This window comes from Phocoena phocoena, chromosome 1 (genome assembly GCF_963924675.1).
Source record: "Phocoena phocoena chromosome 1, mPhoPho1.1, whole genome shotgun sequence".
Classification (NCBI taxonomy): domain Eukaryota; kingdom Metazoa; phylum Chordata; class Mammalia; order Artiodactyla; family Phocoenidae; genus Phocoena; species Phocoena phocoena.
Window position 1 is genome coordinate 54,392,513 of NC_089219.1, and position 23,270 is coordinate 54,415,782.

Sequence of the window (23,270 nt, forward strand, 5' to 3'; positions counted from 1 at the left end):
GCTATCACCACCACTTTCTTACTAGGTACCAGGCACTTCACATGTAATTTTATTTGATCCTTAACCATAGTGCTGAAGTAGCTGTTATACCCACTTTACAGATCAGAAAACTGAGGTCAGAGATTCATATAGCTTTTGCATGGCAGAGCTGTAATTTGAACTTTGTGAATTGTGCTCCTAACTTCTTTATATATCCTCTAACCTTAATACCTATATAAAGAAGAGTTTAGTTCTCCATGTAAGCTGCCTGGTTATTTGCCTTGCCTTCTATTGGGTTGGCCAAAAAGTTTGTTTGGGGTTTTCCATAATATTTTACAGAAAACCCAAACGAACTTTTTGGCTAACCTAGTATTTCAGAAATGGTATTTATCATGATAATTATAAAAATGAGTGTCATGCACTTTTGATGGTGCTGTTGGTTACCTTCACTCACTTGTTGCCCTCAAAATCTGAAGAGCAGTTTCATTGGCCCGACAGAGGGAAGTAGGATGGTACAGTTGCCGGTGATAGTTACTTTCTTTTTATTTATTTATTTATTTTTAATTGGAGTATAATTGCTTTACAATGTTGTGTTAGTTTCTGTTGTACAATGAAGTGAATCAGCTATATGTATACCTATATCCCCTCCTTCTTGTACCTCTTTCCCACTCTCCCCACAGTCCCACCCATCTGGGTCGTCACAGAGCACTGAGCTGAGCTTCCTGTGCTTTATAGCATATTCCCACTAGCTATCTGTTTTACACATGGTAGTGTATATGTCGATCCTAATCTCCCAATTTGTCCCTCCCCTTCCCCTCTGTGTCCACATGTCCGTTCTCTATGTCTGTGCCTCTATTCCTGCCCTGCAAATAGTTTCATCTGTACCATTTTTCTAGATTCCACATATATGTGTTAATATACAGTATTTGTTTTTCTTTCTGGCTTACTTCACTCTGTATGACAGACTCTGGGTCCATCCACATCTTTACAAATGATGCAACTTCATTCCTTTTTATAGCTGAGTAATATTCCATTGTATATATGTATCTTCTTTATCCATTCATCTGTTGTTGGGTATTTAGGTTGTTTCCATGTCCTGGCTACTGTAAATAGTGCTGCAATGAACATTGGGGTACATGTGTTCTTTTGAATTATGGTCTTCTCTGGGTATATGTCCAGTAGTGGGATTGATGGGTCATATGGTAGTTCTACTTTTAGTTTTTTAAGGAACCTCCATACTGTTCTCCGCAGTGGCTGTATCAATTTACATTCCCACCAACAGTGCAAGAGGTTTCCCTTTTCTCCACACCCTCTCTAGCATTTACTGATTTTAGGTTTCTTGATGATGGCCATTCTGACTGGTGTGAGGTGATAACCTAATTGTAGTTTTGATTTGCATTTCTGTAATAATTAGTGATGTTGAGCATCTTTTCATGTGCCTCTTGGCCATCTGTATGTCTTCTTTGGTGAAATGTCTATTTAGGTCTTCCGCCCATTTTTTAATTGGGTTGTTTTTTTGATATTGAGCTCCATGAGCTGTTTGTATATTTTGGAGATTAGCTAATAGATTACTCTGATTTCAGGTGTGTGGTAAAATGGGTCAAACAATATGTGTTCTACATTAGACGAAGTAAAGATTTCTTAGAAACTAATTTCCAAAGATGAATAACTTCAGTATTTAGGAATAATGTGCTGCTCTTCGAAAAATATTAAGTATTTCTTGGGCGCATGTAAATTATGGTTGGCTAGATCACCTCCTGTTGTGAAAAATGTGTGTGTATGTGTTCCTTAGAGAGTTTAATCAACTTAGTTATGAAATTGTGAACAAGCGCTTCTCATGACCCCAGAGTTTATCTATTTAGAGATTATGGGCTGTACTTCATGGAGTTTAATATTTCTTTCAATTATACTAGAATGTAAAACTAACAAATTTCTTTTAAGGATAAAGTAGCCAATATTTGGTGCACCTTCAGTGTCTTTCTGAAGATCAGGGATATTTTGCCACATCACATCCAGATAATGATCAGGTAAGAGACACCAAGTTTGTATATAGTGTTTTATAAGCTACTCTAAAAGTGTGGCAGTACCTCATTTATCTGGCATCATAGGGAGTAAGGTAGTCTTCATTAGTGAATATTCCACATAATGTAAACTCATTGCTCTGTATAACAGAACTTTTTTATTTGAAACATTTTATGTGAAAGTTACTGTTACCTACTTCTGTCTTCCTTAAACAGTATATTAAACATGATTTAACATAACCTTGAAGAGTCATAATTTTCCGCGGTGTATCAGTCAGGGTCGACCAGAGAAGGAGAATGAGTAGGAGATCACTGTGTGTGTGTATGTGTGTGTGAATTTATTATGAGGAATTGGCTTATACAATTGTGGGGGACTGGCTAAGCAAACTGAATGCCAGTCCATAAGACAGACATTCAGGAGGGGCAATCTAGAGGGAAGGAAGAGCTGTACTGACCCCACTGCTCTTTGGAGTCTGATCTCAGGGAAGGCCTAAGCCTTTTAAAGGGCTTCCAAGTGATTCAGGCACCACCCAAGGCCGCACCCTTTTGATTAACTTAAAATCAATTGAATAGGGACTTTAATTACATCTGCAGATCTCTTCACAGCAGCACCAACATTAGTGTTTGAATAACTGGGAGGGGTGTGTGTGTGTGTGTGTGTGTGTGCTGCCTTTCTCTTTCCTCCAGTTCTTTTGGTTGGAGAGTATCCTTTGTAGCCCACCGTAACAGGAAGCAGACTAGTCGAGCTGAAGCCACAAAGCCTCCTCAAGTGGGAAAATTAGTTATTGTTTTGCATTATAATACTTGTTTTCAGGGCTTTCAAAGACTGTTTGCCTTGGTACTAAGAGGCTCCAGACTCCTCTGCTTGTTGAGTTCTTTTTTCCTCCTTGCCCATCAACCATCACAAGGAGAAGCTCTAGCAGCTTCCCACTCTCTTTCTAGCTTGTTCTTTCTGATTTATCATGGGCTTGAAAATCAGATAATCAACTTTTGTGAAATTGAGGGCCAAAGAGGTTCTCTTGTGAGTAACTTTTATGAATGTTTGTGTTACAAATATAGCATTGTCTCTTTATACCTGGTTATGTTTTCTTGTTTGATAATTGACTTTTAGCTATCTTTGTATCTTTTCCATAATTGATACTAAATACTAAAAAAACATAAGCAATATTTAGTTCTATAATATTTTGTTCTATTTTATATAATCATGTATATATTAAAGTGTGTACATATTTCAGTGTATGGATTTTATTTAAATGTTATTTGGTCTTGAATTTATTATTTAATACATAAAAACTTTAATTTGAAATCAACTTAAGTTGATAAGTAACGTGACCCTTACATTAAAAAATTGTTTGTTTTAGCTATATACCTTTATAAAGAAAACAAATGTCTAATTTTTATTAATTTTTTAGCTTTTGTTTTACATTTTTGAGCCTGCTTCCTACATGTATAAAATTGACACTTCACCCCTCTCCCAAAGGATTCAAATTTACTCTGGTAAGTTTCTTATTACTTTAGATAATTAATTCTTGCTGCAATTGATCTTTTAAAAATACAGATAATTATTTTCCTGCTTTGAACAGGATTATTGGATTGAGACATAATTCATTTATTTGGCAAACACTGAGTGTCTGACATACTTAGGTGCTGTTTTGCACTAGGCTGAGCAATCAGAATCTTACAGTTTAATTCAACAACTATTTAATTTCTTTGTGGTGGTCAGTGAGGGAATACAAAGAAGAAAACAGTGGTGATAGACATGTTTAAATTATTATGCTCTAAAGCAGACAGTATTAAGTTCTGTCAGGTACAATGGAGTGCTGTGATAGTGTGGGAAAAGGAGATATTACTTTGAGGGCAGATTTTAGACTATTTCTTAAAGCAAGTGGGATCAGAGCCAAATTTTGAAAGCTGGGCAAGATTTGGAATAGGTGGTTATATAACAGGAGAGTTCGAGACAGGAGGAAGAGCTTGAAGGTACAGATGTGGGAAGGGATAGGGAATGATCTGGGAACAGCTATTAACCAATGAAATTTGTGTAACTTTTACCTGGGTATGTGTGTGTTGAGGTTAGGAGAGGATTTAGTGGGAGAGAAGAGTCGGAAAGAATCAAATTATGTAAGAGCTTGGATGCTGGGCTGAAAAATTTGGAGTCTGATTTGTGTGCAAGAGGAGCAAAAAAGATTTTGGAGAAGGAGAGGGAACAGATCTCTGTTTTAGGAACATGACTTGTGTCAGTTGGAACATGGATCGGGTATATATTTTATATTTTAGGGTTTCTCTGCGTGGGTTTACAGATTCCTCCTGGTTGTATTTCTGTGGTATTTAGAATTTGTTCCTGTGTACCTTGGTCTATAAAATGACATTTAAAGGATATCCTTTTAAAATATCAAGAAGAGTTAGTTTATGAAAACAGTCTTAGTGGACTTATAAAGGGACAACCTTTTATTTTTTATTATTTAAAAAAAATTTTTGGCCATGCCACGCAGCTTGTGAGATCTTAGTTCCCTCACCAGGGATTGAACCCAGGCCCTTGGCAGTGAAAGTACTGAGTCCTAACCACTGGACTGCCAGGAAATTCCCTAAAGGGACAACATTTTAGAAATTGGAGTTTCAGTTCTGGGACTGCCACTTATTTATATTGCATTCTAAAAACAAGCCAGAACAGAGCATGTCAGTCAAATATTTCAAAAGTGCTTATTGGTTCCACAGTGCAAAAAGATTCATGTTCCTCTTTTTTAAAGTTACCTTTTTATTGATGATGTCTGTTGTTTCATTCTGTGAATGAACTCTAAGCATAGTAAGTCATCTATAGTTAATATTCTATAGAATGTTTAGAATAGGAGGGATGTGGTTAGTAATATTCTGATGTCTTCAGTAGCCCTAACTTGAAATATTTGCAAGCTTATATAAAATGGTTATTTATCATGCTAAATAAAGGTATATTTCAAAGATGATGGAATGGAACTTCAGAGTTTCGGTAACTAGCAGTGTTAGAGATGGTTACTTTTAGGATTATAAAGCAGAAAAAGCATTTTCTTTCTCTTAATTTCCTAATTTTATTTAGTTTTTTGTGTTTTAATACCAGACATTGTGTTTAAAAAATAAAAAAGACATATTAATGACTTATTTTATTTTTGTTGATAATGTTTTAAATTCTTATTGAATACTTCTGAGAGCTTTAAAACATTTCCCATTATAATTATTTTAAAGTGTTTTTTCCTTTCAATTTAGATTGAATTATTTCTTAATATAGGTCTATAATTAAGGTAATTGATAGTATAAATACTAATATATCTACAGCAGCAAAGTTACTTTTATCTATATCTTTTCAAGTAGTATTTATTAAGTGCCCTTTAATGTGTCAGGTCCTCTTCTAGGAATTGGCATATAAATGAATGACAGCTAATATCCCTGCTCTCTTAATTGGGGGACATTCATGCTAGTGGCAGGAGAAGAACAATAAACAAAATAAATCAGTTAACAGGAAAATATCTGGGAGTGATGAGGATTATGAAGAAAATAGTATTATGTGAAAAGAGGGCTGGTGGGGTTTGGTTAGGGGGGTACTACTTCAGATTGAGTAAGGGAAGGCCTCTCTAGGGAAGTGACATTTCATCCTGGAACTGAATGATTGATTGATCAGAAGGAACCAATTACAAGAAGATCTGGGCTCTGACTTGACAAAAGCAAGTTTCTTCTCCAGGCAGGAACACATTTGGCATGTTCAAAGCATTAAAGGGACAAATAAGAAGTGGCTGGTGTGAAATGAGTGAGGGAGACAGTAAGAAAGACTGGAAGAGGAAGGCAGGACCCAGATTATGTAGGAGTTTGGATTTTATTCTAAGTGTAATGGGAAGCTATTGGAGGATTTTAAACAGGGAAATTACATGATCTGATATGGTGGCTAAATGGAGAATGGACTGTCGGGGGCAGGAGCATTACCAGTTGGGAGGTTATTGCAGTGGCCCAGCAGAAAGGTGGGCGTGGCTTAGACCACTCCTCTGCCACCATCAGCAGAGGGGAGTGGAGAGAAGTCAGTGGATATTGTATTTGGGAGATGGTGTAGGTAGGATTTGCTGATGGATTGGATGTATAGCATATACAAGATAGTGATCCAGGTTTTTTGTTTGAGCAACTAGATTGGATGTATATAGATAAATGTCTAATATGCAGAATATAAACTCCTGAAAATAGATCTAAGTCATTGTTAATTTAAAATCCCAAATAGCAAGTGATTACTTTATAGAACATTGAATATATTTTATTGAAGTGCACATTTTAAAAACACTAAAATGGATTTACTTTGCCAGTTTTAGATTTTGACTTACTTGTCCTTCATGCTTTTTAATTTAAATTGTCAGAGATTCCAAGGGAGGATGAAGGTATGATTGTTGTGTCTGGATTATTTAGTAGTTTTGTTATTAATAACTGAGACTCAATGAACTTGTTGTAGATGGTTAGGTATAGCTTTATAATAATTATTTTTCAAAATATTTTGATTATTAAATTTGAATAAAATATTATGCACATTAGAGTTGTGTATATATTTTCCTTCTAGCTACAAGCTATATTAAACTTTAAAATTTTACTTGAAGTGATTTTTAGTCAGATTCATAATTAAATTGATATTATATTTTGTAAGTTGTTATGTCTGATTTTGTCCTCTTTTTCCTTAAGGTTAGCTGTGCACTGTCATTCTTTCTATTTTCTTTCCAAGTACATGAAAAGTCCATTCTTTTGGTATCATTGTAAGTAAAAATGTTTCAAGTATGTTTTATTTGTTTATTGTGATGTGTTTATAATATGTAAATAAATTTATTGCTTACATTTAATCACCTAAGTGCAAATCAAAACTATGCAAATATTACATAATTTCATAAAATTATTTCATAAAATTACATGTTTTCCAGAATGATGATCTCTTACAATTTTACTTCTTTATGATATATTTTAAACTGATGAAATTTTATGGAATAATTTCTGATATCTTATTTCTTCCTATTTTTTTCATTTATATTTTCTATATGCTAATAAAAACGCCTTCCAAAGAGGCTCTACTTAGGTTGGAGCCTGTGTGTCTTCTTTGCCTTTTTCACCTCATTCATTTCCACATCTATTCAATAGCCTGTTCTCTCCATCAACCTCTTTAGAGGCTTTTATATGTTGCCTCCTTTTTAGTTCTTCTGTCAAAACCTTTGTTTAGACCCTATTGGCAATCCCTAACCACACTCTTCTTTTTTAGGAGCATTAAAATTTTTTCCTGTTCTTCATAGAAATTGAGTGGCAGTTGGGGGTATATTATCCCAATATTAAAATAGTATTTGGCCAGAACACATTGGAATACTTGAATCCTGCCCAAGATCAATTCCACCCATGCCTGCCACACCCCTCACCCTGTGTTTGCTAGGTTCCTGTGGAAGATGCATGTATGAAATGACTAATGACAAATGGAAGGGTGTATTGCTTTTATTAGGTGGAGCTTTGAACTAAAACCTTAGTGCAGAGCTTTATAGTAGGTGGGGCTGGCCTATGGGGAAGCCTTCTTTCCTCCAAAAAAAATAGTCTCATACCATTGCAGACTGGGAGGGCAGCTTAATTTCATCCCCTGAAGTCTAAACTTGAGTTAGATCTGATCACTGTTATGTGAGGCTAGGCTGACCCTGTGCAAATCCCTAGTGCCAGGGGATGGAACTATGGAGAGGTATTGCTTTCAAACATGTATAATCTTCCCCAGGATTCCTACTCCAGAGAAAGGAGCTCGATCAGTGAGTGACCTATAATCTGACTATTCAGATTAGCTCGTGGGCCCTGAATTTCTGGAAGTTCATACTCTACAACTGTACCTAGATTATTCATAACAGTGCATGACTTTAATATAATTTTGATCAAATATTTTAAAGTTCCTCTTGACCTGGTTCCAGCTAAGCTATCATTAAACAAATATTTCACCCAATAAATATTTATTGAGGGCCTGCTATTTGCCAGATACTGTTTTATGCACCTGGGATATATCTGTGAACAAAACAGACAAAAATCCCTACTTTCTTAGCTTTCATTCTCAAGGACAGACACTAATAATTAAATAAAAATAAGAAATTAAATAATGTGTTAGCAGGTAATAAAAGTCATGAAGGATACATAAAAGAGGATAAGGGAAGTTGGGAGTACTGGAGCTGGGGTTACAGGAGTAAGTGCAGGTTGCAGTTTTAAACGAGGATGTCAAGGTAGGCCTTGTTGAGGAGATACTTGAGTGGACTGGAGGAGGTGAGGGTTAGCCAAGTAGATATCTGGGAGAATAACATTCTAGACAGCCAGTGCCCAGGCCCTAAGATGGGAGTATGACTGATATGTTTAGGGAACAACAGAATGGCCAGTGTGGCCAGAGTGCAGTGGTCAATGTAGGAAGTAATAGGAGGTGAAGTTAAAGAGGTAACAGGCATGTAAATTATATAGGATCTTGTAGGCCATATTGGGAACTTTGGCTTTTATTCTGAAGGAAACGGGGAGCCATGGAAGGATTTTGAGGAAGATGCATGATCTGACTTGATGTGTTTTTTTTGTTTTGTTTTATTTATTTTTTATTTTTGGCTGCGTTGGGTCTTTGTTGCTGCACACGGGATTTCTCTCTAATTGCAGCGAGCAGGGGCTACTCTTCGTTGCGGTGCATGGGCTTCTCATTAAGGTGGCTTCTCTTTGTTGCAGAGCACGGGCTCCAGGGTGCGCGGGCTTCAGTAGTTGTGTCACGCAGGCTCAGTAGTTGTGGCGTGCGGGCTTAGCTCCACAGCATGTGGGATCTTCCTGGACCAGGGATTGAAACCTGTGTCCCCTGCATTGGCAGGCGGATTCTGAACTACTGCACCACCAAGGAAGTCCCGTGACTTGATGTTTTAAAAGGATCACTTTGCTTATCAAATTATACATGTTAAATATGTACAGTTAATTGTATATCAGTTATACCTCAATAAAGCTGTTAAAAAAAATAAAATGATCATTCTGGTGGCAGGTCAAGAACAGATTGTACAGAGCGAGGGTAGAAAACACAGAGACCATTTAGAAGGCAATCACCATTATCCAGGTTGAGAGATGGTGGCGATGGGGACCAAGATCGTAATAGTGGAAGAGGTGAGAAGTGGTCAGTAGAGCCTGAATGTTTCCCGATGATTTGGATGTAGCATGTGAGAGAAAGAGAAAAATCAAAGGTGTGTTCATGGTTTTTGGCCTGGAACGGGAAGGATGGAGTGGCCATTGACTGAAATGGGGGAGACTGCAAGTGGAGCAGGATTACACTAGATGTGAACAAGGTGGGAGGTTCCCAAGTTCAGTGTTGGACGTGTCTTTGGACATCAAGTGGAGGTGTTGAGTTAGTATTTAAATACAAGTCTGGGTTGGATATATGAGTGGAGTCCAGAGAGAGACATAAAATTAGTAATTTCTCAGTAGAGATGACATTTAAAGTCATGAGACTAGATGAGATAACCAAGGAAGTGAGTATAGACAGAGAAGAATACCAGAGACTGAGTTCTGGGCCACACAATATTAAGAGGTCTGGGAGAAGAGGCGAATGGGAATGGCCAACTAGGTAGGATGCAAACCACAAGAGTTGGTGTCCTGGAAGCTGAGTGAAGAAGGAATTTTAAGGATAACAAGGTCCGCTGTCTTACACCACTGACAAAAATTAACTTGAAGTGGCTTAGACTTAAATGTAAGGACTGAAACTGTAAAACTTGTAGAAGAAAACATAAGGGAGAAGCTCCTTGACATTGTTCTTGGCAATGATGTTTTGGATATGACACCAAAAGCAGAAGGAACAAAAGCAAAAATAAATAATTGGGACAGCATCACACTAAAAAGTTTCGGCACAGCAAAAGAAATATCAAAATGAAAAGGCGGGCTTCCCTGGTGGTGCAGTGGTTGAGAGTCCGCCTGCCGATACAGGGGACACGGGTTCGTGCTCCGGTCCGGGAGGATCCCACATGCCGTGGAGTGGCTGGGCCTGTGAGCCATGGCCGCTGAGCCTGTGCATCCGGAGCCTGTGCTCCGCAATGGGAGAGGCCACAACAGTGAGAGGCCCGCATAACGCAAAAAAAAAAAAAAAATGAAAAGGCAACCTGTGGAATGGCAGAAAATATTTGTAAATCATGTATCTGATAAAGGGTTAATTATCCAAAATATATAATGAGCTTATACAACTCAGTAGTAGAAAAAACAAATAATCCAAAGGACCTGAATAGATATTTTTCTAAAGAAGGCATACAGATGGCCAACAGGTACATGAGAAGGTGCTCAACATCACTAATCATCGGGGAAATGCAAATCAAAACCACAGTGAGATATCACCTCACACCTGTTAGAATGGATCTTATCAAAAGGACAAGAGGGACTTCCCTGGTGGTGTAGTAGTTAAGAATCTGCCTGCCAATGCAGAGGACATGGGTTCAAGCGCTGGTCTGAGAAGATCCCACATGCCATGGAGCAACTAAGCCCGTGTGCCACAACTACTGAGCCTGCGCTCTAGAGCCTGCGAGCCACAACTGCTGAGCCCAAGTGCCACAGCTACTGAAGCCTGCACGCCTAAAGCCCGTGCTCTGCAACAAGAGAAGCCACCGCAATGAGAAGCCCGCGTACCGCAAGGAAGAGTAGCCCCCGCATACTGCAATGAAGAGTAGCCCCCGCTCGTCGCAACTAGAGAAAGCCCGCACACAGCAACAAAGACCCAACGCAGCCAAAAATCAATCAATAAATAAATTTATTAAAAAAAAAAAAGACAAGATATAACAAGTGCTGATGAGGATGTGGAGAAAAGAGAACCCTGTGCACTACTGGTGGGAATGTAAATTGGTGCAGTCACTATGGAAAACAGTATGGAGGTTTTTCAGAAAATTAAAAATACAGCTACCATATGACCCAGCAATATTTCTGAAGTAAATGAAATTACTGTCTTGAAGAGACATCTTTACCCCCTAGTTCTTCACAGCATTACTTGCAACAGCCGAGACATGGAAACATGGAAGTGCCTGTCAACAGATGAATACAGAAAGTGGCGTATTACTCCCCCCCCTCCAACACACAGAGGAATATTATTCAGCCATAGAAAAGGAAGGAAATCCTGGGGACTTCCTTCCTCCAGTGGTTAAGACTCCATGTTTCCACTGCAGGGGGCACAGTTCCAATCCCTGGTTGGGGAACCAAGATCCCACTGCCATGCTGTGGCGCGGCCAAAGAAAAAAAATGTAAGGACATTTGCAACAACATGGATGAACCTTGAGGGCATTATGCTAAATGAAGTAAGTCAGACAGAGAGAAAGACAAATACTGTATGAGCTTACTTAAATGAGGAATGTTAAGACATAGAAGCATCGAAACTAAACTCACAGAAACAGAGTAAGTTGGTGGTTGCCTGGGTTGGGGTGGGGGGGAAATGGGTGAAGGTGGTTAAAGAGTACAAACTTACAGTTATGAGATGAATAAGTTCTGGGGATCTAATGTACAGCATACACTGTAGCTGGCTGTAGTTAGCAAAAGTTAACAAGTCCCCTACATACGAACCTTCAAGTTGCGAACTTTCAAGGATGCGAATGTGCATTCCTTCAGCGTCACATGTGAGTGAAATTGCAGCTTGCCCTCTGTCTCCTGTGGCTGACGATCCTTCAGCTCTACCATCTCCCACCTTTTCTCCCTCCTCCAGTCAGTGACTCTTCTTGCCTGTTCACTCGATGCCAGCCCCTGTATGCCAGCTGTTGTACTGCACTACTGTGCTTTTCAAGGTACTGTACTGTAAGATTAAAAATGTTTTCCTTATTTTTTGTGTTTGTTTTTTTAATGTATTATTTGTGTGAAAAGTATTATAAACCTATTATAGTATGGTACTATATAGCCGATTGTGTTAGTTGGGTACCTAGGCTAACTTTGTTGGACTTAACAAACAAATCGGACTACAAACGTGCTCTCACTATGGAACTTGTTCGTATGTAGGGGACTTACTGTATTGTATACTTGAAAGTTGCCAGGAGAGTAGATCTTAAAAGTTGTCACCACAGACACGCACAAGGGCACACACACACACAAAAGGTAACTTTAAGTTGATGGATGTGTTAATGAACCTTATTGTGGTAATCATTTTGCAATATATACCTATATCATCACATTGTACACTTTGTTCACATTGTGCAATGTTATACGTCAGTTACATCTCAATAAAACTGGGGAAAAAAGGACATGATGTGATCAGTTGTATCAGATGCTGTTAATAGGTCAAATAAGATGAGGGTTAAGAATAGACTATTTGCCATAGTGAAATGGAAGTCACTGATGAAAAGTGACTTTTCTAAGTCACTTAGAAAAGGCTAGTGTTGGTAGAGTGATGCAGGGAAGAGCCTGATTGGGGTGGGTTTAAGACATTATGAGAAGAGAAGAATTGAAGATAAGTATAGATGATTCTTTAAAATATATATATATTTAAGTATATACTATATTATATATATATATATAAATGGTGAAATACACTATTAGTACATTCACAATGTTGTATAACTACCACCACTGTCTACTTACAGAATACTTTCAATACCCTAGAAGAAAACCCCATACCCAGTAAGCAGTCATTCCCCATTCTCCCCTTCCCCTAATCCTTGTAACCATAACCACTAATCTACTTTGTCTCTGTGGATTTGCCTGATTTGGATAGTTCATATAAATGGAATCATAAAATATGTGGCCTTTTGTTTCTGACCTGTTTCACTTAGCATAATATTTTCAAAGTTCATCCATGTTGTACCATGTATTGGTACTTCATTTTTATGCCTGAATAATATTGCATCATATGGATATACTACATTTTGTTTGTCCATGCATCAGTTGATGGACATTTTGAGTTGTTTTCACCTTTTGGCTATTGGGAATAGTGCCACTATGAACATTCATGTATAAGTTTTTGTTTGAACACTTGTTTTCAGTTCTCTTGGGTCTCCAGGAGTGGAATTTCTGGGTCATATAATAATTCTGTAAACTTACTGTGGAACCACCAAACTAATTTCCACAGTAGATATACCATTTTATATTATCACCAGTAATTGTAAGTGTTCAATTTCTCTGCATCCTTGTCAGCACTTGTTATTGTCTGTTATTGTTTTTGCCATCCTAGTAGGTATGAAGTAGTATCTCATTCTGGTTCTCATTTGCGTTTCTCTAAAGACTAATGATGTTGAGCATCTTTTTATGTCCTTGTTGGCAATATGTATATCTTCTTCAGAGAAATGCCTAATACTTAAATCCTTTGTCCAATTTTTAAGTGGTTGTTTCTCTTTTTTGTTGAGTTTTAGAAGTTCTTTATATATTCTGGATATTAAACCTTTATCAGATATATGATTAACAAATAATTTCTTCCATTCTTTGGATTTTCTTGATAGTGTTCTTTGATGCACAGAATTTTTAATTTGATGAAATCCAATTTATCTATTCTTTCTTTTGTTGCTTGTGCTTTTGATGTTGTATCTAACAGACTATTGCCAAATCCAAGGTAATATTTACCCTCATATTTCTTCTAAGAACTTATGGATTTAGCTCTTATATTTAGGTTTTTGGTCCATTTTGAGTTCAGTTTTGTATATGGTGTGAGATAGGTAGGCAGTTCTTTAGATGAGTTTTGCCAAAAAGGAGAACAGAGAAATTAAGCAATAACTGGTAGAGAAAGTGGGGTCAAAGAGGTTTGTTATTTGTTTTCAGATAGGAGAGATAATGGCATGGGAATGGTCAGTAAGAGGGAACATTGATGATACAGGAGAGGTAAGAGTTGCTGGAGCAGTGTCCTTCAGAGACAGGTGGAGTAGGATCTAGAGCACAAATGGCAGGATTGGCTGTGGACAGATGCATGAATCGTTCATCTTAATAAAAAGAGGGAACACACTGTATCAGTACAGATGCTGGGAAGAGAGTAGATGTGATGGTGACATCTGTGAAAGTTCTCTTTTAGTTGCTTTAGTTTTCTTATTGAAATGGAGGACAAAGTCATTAGGAAAGAGTGGGTTAGAGCTGTTGGGAATATGAGAAGAGAGGAGAAGGTGGAATTATCTTTGTAAGGAGACACAGAGTATGAACAGACTAGGGAAATATATATTAATTGCTGGACACTTGAATATCATGATCATGTATTTAAAGTGAGCATAGTTAGTGCGGGTAAATGTTTTCCTCCAGAGCAGTTGCTCAGTAAGGCCAGAGTAAGTGCAGGTGGAGAGTTGGGTATTTCCAGGTTTATGGTTTTGTCTAGTGAGGATAACTCACTTGCTTGGGATTTGAGATTGAATACATGGGAGTGATTATAATGATTGATCTTAGAATTTAACCTGGGTAAGAAGGGAAAAGGCCATTAAGATAGTGAGGCAAAGTGAAAATGTGCTAGGAACAATGGATCGAAGGTATTGGGGGGGATTGTTGGAGTACTGAAAAGGTAGGAGATAGTAGTCAGAATGCAACTGATGAGTTGTGATTATGGAGGGCTTACAGTCTAGCATATGACCCTAAGTGTAGGCCTGAAGATGAGATCACTAGAAGAGGAGTTCCAGCAAATGAGAGGTCTGGGTGTTGGAAGATCATCTATGTGTACGTTAAAATTGCCAAGAATTGAGATGAGTAGGGTTGTAGACAGTGACAGTGTGTAAGAAATTGAAATTATTGAGTAGAGTGAAGTGATCCTTGAGGCTGGTGGATGATAACAAAGACGAGGAATAATAAGGGATAGACAGCCAGATGACAGGAGATTCAAAGCTGGAAATTGTTGAGGTGGGGAGAGGGAGAGTAGTGTGGAAGTAGTGATGAAGAGCAAAGAGGTTATGTCCCTTCTCAGGGCCTTTAAATTGTTTGAGGGCTGTGGAAACAATAGCAAAACAGGCACAATTGACAGGGCAGAGGGGCAGCATTTTCCTTAGTGGGAGAGAACCAGGATTTGTTTTGAACAAGGTGGTGAAAGGAAGGGTTCAGAGAAGAGGTTGAGGTTGTAGACGATTTTGCAGCTTGATTATAAATATTAAGTACCTAGAAGTTAAGGGCTGAGTTACATCATCACTGCATTCCTTTCAGAGCAGTGCTTTTACATACTACATTTTCAATAAATGCTTATGTTCAGTAAATGAATACCGAATGATTAAGTGGGAAAGAATTAAGACCTAGAAACAGAAAATAATGTTTATTGAACACCTACTGTGTGCTTGTAATTAACAAAAATACATTCCAATTATAAAAGCATAAAGCAATGAAGTTGAAAGTCCTCTAGTATTTTCTTTTAGTGCAGTAGTTTTCAATCAGTTTATAAACCTAGGCCTCCCATCTCATATTCTAGCTGACATGAGGAGGAGTCATCCTTCTAAGAAAGGAGAATACTTAAACCTTTTAAAATAAGGAGACCAATAATAATAACAACAAAAATAATTATTCAACAACTACCACCATTAGTAAAAAGTTATTTTATTTTACTAAAAAATAAACACTAGATAATACTCACAGAAGAGTTCTTTCAACTACTTAACAATCCAAGGTATTGTTATTATTTCCATTTACACATAAGAAAAAGGTTAAATTAATCATTTGTTCAAAGTCAAACAGTAAGTAAGTGGCAGGGATGGGACTAGGTAGGACTTAAGTCTTCTGACTAGACCCTTCTTTTGGAGCACTGCCACAGTTGAATCCAGAAGGTAATGCAACCAGGGGTAGTGCTAAGGAGGTCACAGAGCTTGGACCTATGAACCTACACAGCTTTCTGATAAAGCCAGTGGTTCCATCTACTGGTGTTACGCTTCCTCTTCCTACACTATTGCTCTTTTCATGTAGCCTCTTCCTACTCATTTTGTCCTTTTTTCTTTTATTCTACCATCATCAACCCTTTATAATTCTTCCTTGCCTCTGCTGTCCTCTCTGCAGTGGCAGATGATGATCCTGTCTTTTAGTTTTTAACTTAGCTGAGCATTATGTCATACGGAAGATCATAAAAAAGAAGTTTGAAAACCACTGTACCAAGTAGGATATTCATGTTTACCAAGTAGGATGAAATATGTGAAAAAGCTCTTTTTCTCTGAATGTTCAGTTCTGTTTGATCCTTTCTTTAAGCTACTGTTTGTATGATAGGGAAAAAATGTTTCATTAATGGATACTGGAAGAAGCAGTTTTCCAGTTGTTATGAGGAGTTGACACCTTCTCTGTGTCTAGATTCATTTAGTTTGCATTGATAGTTATAAAAAACTGAATCAGTAGCCCCTATGGAGTATTTTGTGTGTGTGTGTGTGTGTGTGTGTGTGTTTTTTTTTTCTTACTACCTCAAAAATCAGACAGGTAAAATGTATTCATATTTTTACATGTAAGCACTGAAATTATATTCTCTACGATTAACATATTTTTCTTTGTCATTTTAGACCAGTCTGCTTAGTTTTAAGGGAAATTCCTTTTATGTCTACTTGGTTTTTACTTGTGTCAACATTTAGGTGAGTCAAACCAATTTCCAGTATAATATTTTCAGTGTAGTACTTATAAACTCATTTAAAACTTTTTTACAAAGTGATTATGGTTTGAATTGACAATTCTCTTTTTAACGTTTTTTCTGTTTTCCCATATAGTATGCTGCCTCTTCTATTGAAGGATGAACTCCTAATGCCCTCAGTTGTGACAGTGATGGCATTTTTCATAGCTTGTGCAACCTCCTTTTCAATATTTGAAAAGACTTCTGAAGAAGAACTGCAGTTGAAATCCTTTTCCATTTCTGTTAGGAAATATTTTCCATGTTTTACATTTCTTCCAAGAATTATACGACATTTGGTAAGTTGTTTAGTTTTTAAGGTACTATTTTTAAAAAGTTATTATAATATCTTTTTTCTTTTATAGCATTTTTGAGATATAATTCCCATAAAATTCACCCATTTAAAGCATGCAACTCAGTGTTTTAAGTATGTACACAGAGTTTTACAACCATCCTCCTAACCTAGTTTTAGATTATTTTCCATCACCCCCAAAAGAAACCCTAGCAGTCATTCCCCATTCCACCCTCACCCCTAACCTCAGCCTTGGACAGCCACCCAATTACTTTCAGTCTCAATAGATTTGCCTATTTGGACATTTCATATAAATGGAATGCATTAGTCCCTTAGGGCTGATATAGCAAAATACCACATCAGGTAGCTTAAACAACAGAAATTTACTTTCTCACAATTCTGGAGGCTAGAAGTCCAAGATCAGGGTGACATCAGCATTGGTTTCTGGTGAGGCCTCTCTTCCTGATTTGTAGGTGACCTCGCTGTCTCCTCATGTGGCCTCGTGTGTGTGTGTGTGTGTGTGTGTGTGTGTGTGTGTGTGTGTGTGTGTGTGTGTAGAGAGAGAATTCTTTGGTGTCTTTTTCTCTTCTTATAAGGACATCAGTCCTATCAGATTAGGGCCCCAGCCTTAGGACTTCATTTAACCTTAATTTAATCTCATCTCTAAATGCAGTCACATTGGGGCTTAGGGCTTCAACATATGAATTTTGTGGGGACACAGTTCAGTCTGTAACATGGAATCATACACAGTGTTGTCTTTGATGACTGGCTTCTTTCACTTAGCACATTTTTGATTTTCATCTGTGTGGTAGCACGTATCAATACTTCATTCCTTTTTATTGCCAATTCCATTATATGGATATACCACATTTTGTTTATCTATTCTTCAGTAGATGCTTGCTTCCACTTTTTGGCTGTTATAAATAATGCCGCCCTGAAGATTTGTGTATTAAGTTTACCAGTGCACATATATTTTCATTTCCTTCGAGTATATACCTAGGAGTAGTAATTCTGTGTTTAACATTTTGAGAAACTGCCTGTCTTCCAAAGTGCTGCATGATTCTACATTCCCCCAGCAATATATGAGGATTCCAATTTCTCCACATCCTCGACAGCACTGGTTATTGGCTTTTTTTTTTATTATACCCCTCCATTATTATAGCCATACAAAGTGGGTGTGAAATGGCATCTCATTGTGGTTTTTGCATTTGCCTAGTGACTAATGATGTTGAGTATCTTTTTGTAATTTCTTTGGAGAAATGCCTATTCGAGTCCTTCTCCCGTTTTTTTTTTTTTTTTTTTTTTTTTTTGGCCACACTGCATGGCTTGTGGCATCTTACCTCCCCAACCAGGGATTGAACCCAGGCCCTTGGCAGTGAGAGCACAGAGTCCTAACCACTGGGCCATCAGGGAATTCCCATCCTTTGTTCATTTTTAGTTGAGTTGTCTTTTTTTTTTTTTTTTTTGAATTGTAAGAGTTCTCTATACATTCTTGATACAGGTCTCTTACTAAATTGCAAATATTGTCCCCCATTCTGTGGGTTGCTCTTTGACTTTCTTGATGGTATTGTTTGTTGCAGAAACGTTTTCATTTTTATGAAGTTTAATATATCTAGTTTTTCTTTTGTTTGTGCTTCTGGTGTCATATCTCAGAATCTATATATAACCAAAGGTCATGAAGATTTACTCTTATGTTGTTTTTAAGAGTTTTATAGTTTTAATTCTCTTTAGGACATTGATTCATTTTGAATTAATTTTTGTGTATGGTATTAGGTAGGAGTCCAACTTTATTCAGTTGTTCCAGCACCAATGAATTGTGTTTGCACCCTTGTAGAAAATCAACAGATCCTAAACGTAATGGTTTATTTCTGGACTCTCAATTCTATTTCACTGATCTATATTATCCTTATGCTGCTACCACAGCCTTGATTACTGTGGTTTTATAGTTAGTTTTGGGATTGAAAATTGAGTCCTCTAACTTTGTTATTCATTTTCAAGATTGTTTTAGCTATTCTGTGTCCCTTGCATTTTCATATTCTTTTTAGGATCAGCTCATCAATTTCTCCGAAAACCAAGCTGAGATTTTGATAGGGGTTGCTTTGAATATGTATTTAAATTTGTGGAGTATTACCATCTTAGCAAGATTTAGTCTTCCAAACCTATGAACATAGGATGTATTTCCATTTATTTATTCTTTAATTTCCTTCAACAATGTTTTGTAGTTTTCAATGTACAGGTCTCACACTTCTTTTGTTAAATTCATTTCTAAGTATTTTATTCTTTACGATGCTTTTGTAAGTGGAATTGTTTTCTTAATTTTGTTTTCATAATGTTCATTGTTACTGCATAAAAATACAATTGATTTTTTTATTCTGAACTTGTATTCTGTACTATAAGTTTTTAGTGAATTCCTTATGATCTTCTATATACAAGATCATGTCATCTGTAAATCATGATAGTTTTATGTCTTCCCTTTAAAACTGGATGCCTTTTATTTCTTTTCCTTGCCTAATTACCTGGCTAGAGAGCTCCAGTACAGTGTTGACTACAACTGGCAAGAGTGGATATCTTCGTTTCTTCAGATTTTAGGGGAAATCATCCAGTCTTTCAACATTAACTATGATGTAGTTGTGGGATTTTTATAGATGGCCTTTATTTGGTTAGGAAGTTCTCTTCTGTTCCTAGTTTGAATGTTTTTTCATGAAAAGCTGTTGGATTTTGTCAAATGCTTTTCCTGTGTCTAATGATATTATGTGTTTTTTTCCTTTATTCTATCAATATGGTATATTACATTGATTGATTTTTGTATATTGAACTAACCTTGCATTCTTGGGATAAGTTCCACTTGATCAGGGTATATAACCATACTTATATGCCACTTGCTCGGGTTTTCTAGTATTTTGTAGAAGACTTTTGCATCTTATATTCGTAGGGGATATTGGTCTGTAGTTTTCTTTTTGTGATGTCTTCGTATGGTTTTGTAATCAGGCTTAATACTTGCCTCATGGAGTGAGTTAGGAAGTGTTCCTTTTCTACTTTTTGGAAGAGTTTATGAAGGACTGGTATTAGTTCTTCTAGAAACATTTGGTATAATTTACCAGCGAAGCCATCTGCCTGTTCCTGGATGTTTCTTCGTGGGATTTTAAAGATGACTAATTCAGGAGAGAGGGATAAAATCAGAGTATGGCATTAACAGATACAAACTACCATACATAAAATAGATAAGCAACAAGGATTTACTGTATAGCACAGGGAGCTATATTCAATGTCTTATAATAACCTATAATGGAAGAGAATCTGAAAAAGTATATATAACTGAATCTCTTTGCTGTACACCTGAAACTAACAATATTGTAAATCAACTGTACTTCAATTAAAAAACGATTAATTCAATCTCTTGTTATAGGTCTATTCAGACTTTCTGTATTTCTTGACACAATTTCAGTGGTGTGTCTAAGAATTTGTCCATTTCATCTGTGTTATCTAATTTGTTGGCATACAGTTGTTCATAATATTCCCTTATAATCCTTCTTATTTTTATGTATGGTAAGGAGTGATGTTCCTTTTTCATTCCTGACTTGGGAGATTTGTACCTTCTTTCTTGGCCTTGGTCAGTCTAGCTAAATTTTGATAGTTTCATTGACATTTTTGCTGAACCAACTTTTGGTCATTGATTTTCTCTCGTTTTTCTGTTTTCTATGTCACTGATTTTATATACCCTTTTTATATACCCTTTTTCATGCTTGGGTTTGGTTTACTCTTTTTTAAAAAAATATTTATGTATTTGCCTGCGCTGGGTCTTAGCTGTGGCACGTGGGATCTTTGTTGTGGTGTGTGGGGTTTGTGGGATCTTTAGTTGTGGCATGCAGGATCTTTAGTTGCAGCATGTGGACTCTTAGCTGTGGCACGTGGGATCAATTCCCTGACCAGGGATCGAACCTGGGTCCCCTGCATTGGGAGTGCAGAGTCTCAACCGGCGGACCACCAGGGAAGTCCCTGGTTTACTCTTTTTTATCTAGTTTCTTAAAGTTCAGGTGGTTGATTTTAGACCTTTCTTCCATTTTTATATAGTCATTCAAACCCATATATAACCCCTGTGCCATTCTTAAGCAGTATTCCATAAACTTTGAAATATATGTTTTTTAATTTAGTTAAAAATATAGTCCATTTCTTCTGATTTCTTCTTTGGCTCATGAATTATTTAGGCATTTGTTGTTCAGTTTCCAGATATTTGGGAATTTCCTTGACTACTTCATGTTTTTCTATTCGAATTTAATTCTAATGTATTTAGAGAACATACTTTGTATTATTTCAGTATTTTCAAATGTATTGACTTTGTTAATTTCCCCTTCAGTTTTGAAGGGTATTTTTGCTATTTCTTTCAGCAATTTGAATATCGTCCATCCTGCTGCCTTGTGGCATCCATATTTTCTGATAAGTCAATTGTTAATCTTATTGAGGATAGTTTATATTCATATATATATACACACACTTACTTTTAGGTGCTTATTAGATACCCAAGTGGAGATTTTAAGGAGAACTTGGATATGTGAGTCTGGAGTTTAGGGGAGAGGTCCAGGCTGGAGACAGTAATTTGAGTCTTCAAGTATATAGACAGTGACTAAAGTCACTGTGACTAAAGTCATCACTGGATGAGCTCACCAAAGGTGTGATTATACATTGAGAAGGAACCAGCGAAGTTGTCTGAGAAAGATTAACTAGTGAGGTGGGAGGAAGCCAGGAGAGTATGATGTCATGGAAGCCAAAGGAAGGGTTTCAAGATGGCAGTGATGTATTATTTCAAATGCTGCTGAGAGAACAATTAAGGCAATAAGAACTGACCACTGGATTTAGTTTAGTGGAGGTCATCATGGATCTTTCATTGGAGTGATTGGAGTGAAAGCCTAGTTGGTGCAGGTTCACTAATGAAAGGGAGAATTGGACACAGCAAGTCATAGTTAACTCTTTTAGGAAACTTTTTTTCTAAACAGGAGCAGACACGTGGGGTGATGGCTGGAGTTTGACGCTGATTCAGGATCATAGTATCATGACATTTCATTCAGTCCCATATTTCTTAAGTCTGAAACTTTTGATTTGATGATTTCACTTCAGACATTTTCATTCCTCACTAAGATTGACTCATATTTTCCCTTTGGAGGATATTTGCAGCCTATTTATACCTGTTTGTAAGCCTTTTTGGCTTCCATCCTTCCCATTCTTCCATCTGGAATGATCACTGCATTACTCTCTTTACAGGTCTTACCAATTCTGTCATAATCTAGCCATTAAAGCATCTTTCAGGGTTCCATTTATGTCCCACTTCCTTCATGGAAGTCACTACTGTTTCTCACTGCTTGTTTTCTACATTTACTTAAGCAGCTTCCATGTCCTTGTCTGGCTGGTCCTTGTCTCACAGTCTACAGCTATATTGTCCAATATCGTAGACACTAGACACACGTGGATTTAAGCTTAGTAAAGTTAAAAATTCAGCTCCTCAGTTACAGCAGGCATATTTCAAATGCTCAGTAGCCGTTATGTGGTTAGCAGCTACTCTTTTGGAGTACACAGATATAGAACATTTCCATCATTGTAGAAAGTTCTATGGTGCGGTGCACTGGTCTAGAGAAGGAAACTGCTGCACAGTTACAGTAAATGCAGTAATTATGTCTACTGCTCATCTTGGCATTTAATAAACTGTGACTCTGTGATTTTATTTCATTCATTCCCCTAAATTGGAAGCTCTTCGAGGCCAGAGGACATTTTCTTTCACGTGCCCCACCATGCTTTACTATAGCACTGGCTCACTGAATGTGTTCAGTGAATATGAAATGTAATTTTGCATTTTCTGTAGAAAACTTTTTCATAGATGAATTCTTAGATTAACTTAGAATTTTAGATCCTGTAGGGCCCTGGAGCATGCCATGAATTTAACCCTGACTAAGCAATATTATCTATTTCAGATACCTTTTTTCAGTGCTTGGGTGATAAGAAGTATTAGATAGGGGCTCTCAGGCTTTGGCTACACATGGGAATCACTTGGAGAGCCTACCCTAGAAACTCTGATTTAATTGGTCTGGGATGTGGTCTGAGGATCGAGATTTTTTTAAAACCCCCAGATGACTCTTCCATACAGCCGAGGTTGAGATTCATTAGTAAAAGAGGCTGAACCCCCAGCTCTCCCCTTCAATTCTGCTCATTTACAACTATAAATCAATGTTACCGGTACATTTAAATGTTATCTTTTATCCTATGCAGTAACATTTTTTTTCCCTCCTTATAGTTTCTTATCTCAGTAATGACTATGGTCCTTCTGACACTGATGACTGTCACACTGGATCCTCCTCAGAAACTACCGGACTTATTTTCTGTATTGGTGTGTTTTGTATCCTGCTTAAACTTCCTGTTCTTCTTGGTGTACTTCAACATTATAATCATGTGGGATTCCAAAAACGGAAGAAATCAGAAGAAAATCAACTAG

General features: G+C 37.1%; 1 protein-coding gene across 1 annotated transcript in view; it reads left to right on the forward strand.

Moving 5' to 3' along the window:
* Positions 1-23,270, forward strand: part of ALG6 (ALG6 alpha-1,3-glucosyltransferase) — a 53,084-nt gene extending 29,814 nt beyond the window's left edge. Inside the window, exons 9-14 of the mRNA XM_065889776.1 lie at positions 1,921-2,006; positions 3,413-3,497; positions 6,681-6,751; positions 16,400-16,468; positions 16,601-16,799; positions 23,073-23,270. Of these exons, the coding sequence (XP_065745848.1) occupies positions 1,921-2,006; positions 3,413-3,497; positions 6,681-6,751; positions 16,400-16,468; positions 16,601-16,799; positions 23,073-23,270 (708 nt within the window). The remainder of the gene's footprint in view (positions 1-1,920; positions 2,007-3,412; positions 3,498-6,680; positions 6,752-16,399; positions 16,469-16,600; positions 16,800-23,072) is intronic.